The sequence below is a fragment of the Egretta garzetta genome, unplaced genomic scaffold (genome assembly GCF_000687185.1).
Source record: "Egretta garzetta isolate BGI_Z169 unplaced genomic scaffold, ASM68718v1 scaffold29, whole genome shotgun sequence".
Taxonomy (NCBI): Eukaryota; Metazoa; Chordata; class Aves; order Pelecaniformes; family Ardeidae; genus Egretta; species Egretta garzetta.
In genome coordinates this window covers 1,501,391-1,502,215 of record NW_009260796.1, presented here as the reverse complement: position 1 = coordinate 1,502,215, position 825 = coordinate 1,501,391, and the positions used below count along the sequence as shown (strand labels likewise).

General features: G+C 52.0%; 1 protein-coding gene across 1 annotated transcript in view; it reads left to right on the top strand.

Moving 5' to 3' along the window:
- Window positions 1-825, top strand: part of ACAP3 (ArfGAP with coiled-coil, ankyrin repeat and PH domains 3) — a 50,674-nt gene that overhangs the window by 47,664 nt on the left and 2,185 nt on the right. Inside the window, exons 21-22 of the mRNA XM_035902148.1 lie at window positions 213-305; window positions 448-668. Of these exons, the coding sequence (XP_035758041.1) occupies window positions 213-305; window positions 448-668 (314 nt within the window). The remainder of the gene's footprint in view (window positions 1-212; window positions 306-447; window positions 669-825) is intronic.

Genomic DNA, 825 nt, shown 5'->3' with positions numbered 1-825 from the left:
GATACCATAAGGCTTTGCAGTTTTTCCTTAGGTAGTTTTACCGAGTGGGGCTAAATGGGATAGCAGTCCCCCCTCTCCCTTGCAGGCAGTGCCCGGTGCAATGTGTGTGTGACATTCTGCGCAGCCCTTTTCCCCTGTGGTGTCAGCTGTGCCCGGTACTGGAATGCCTGTGTATTAAAATGGACTTGGTTTGTCTTTTGTTGGCCCTGCAGGTCTGAGCAGTGACAGTGGGCTCGGAGGAAGCACCGACGGCAGCACTGATATCCTGGTGTTTGGCTCTGTGGTGGACAGCGTGACAGAGGAAGGTGGGTGGAAGCGTGGGGAGGCAGCTAGTGCAAGGCAGGATGGATCCTCAGGACTGTCTGGTGCCAAGAACAACAAGAAGCATAAGAAATGGGAAATGCGAAGCTTTTGGGTCATCTCCCTCTATCCTTTTCTGTCTCTTAGAGTGCGAGGTGTCAGAGGAGTCAAGTGGTGAAGCAGAGATTGAACAGGAGGCATCAGATTTGGAGGACCTGAGGGAGCTGCATCCTGGCTTGTTGATCTACAAGGCAGCACAAGCCCGAAACCTGCCCCTCATGGCAGAAGCACTGGCACATGGTGCTGAGATCAACTGGGTGAATGATGAAGATGAAAACAAAACTCCTCTGATTCAAGCTGTGATGGGGGTACGTTGTGCTGGTGGCTGGGAGGCCGCATTTGGGAATGTGAGGTCTTGACTGGTTCAGAGTGTGCTGAAAACAGGTGACTTAGAGCCTGGTACGCGCTCATGCATCCTCTCAGTACTGCTGACTGAATTTATTTAGAAATTCCCCTTTTCCTTGC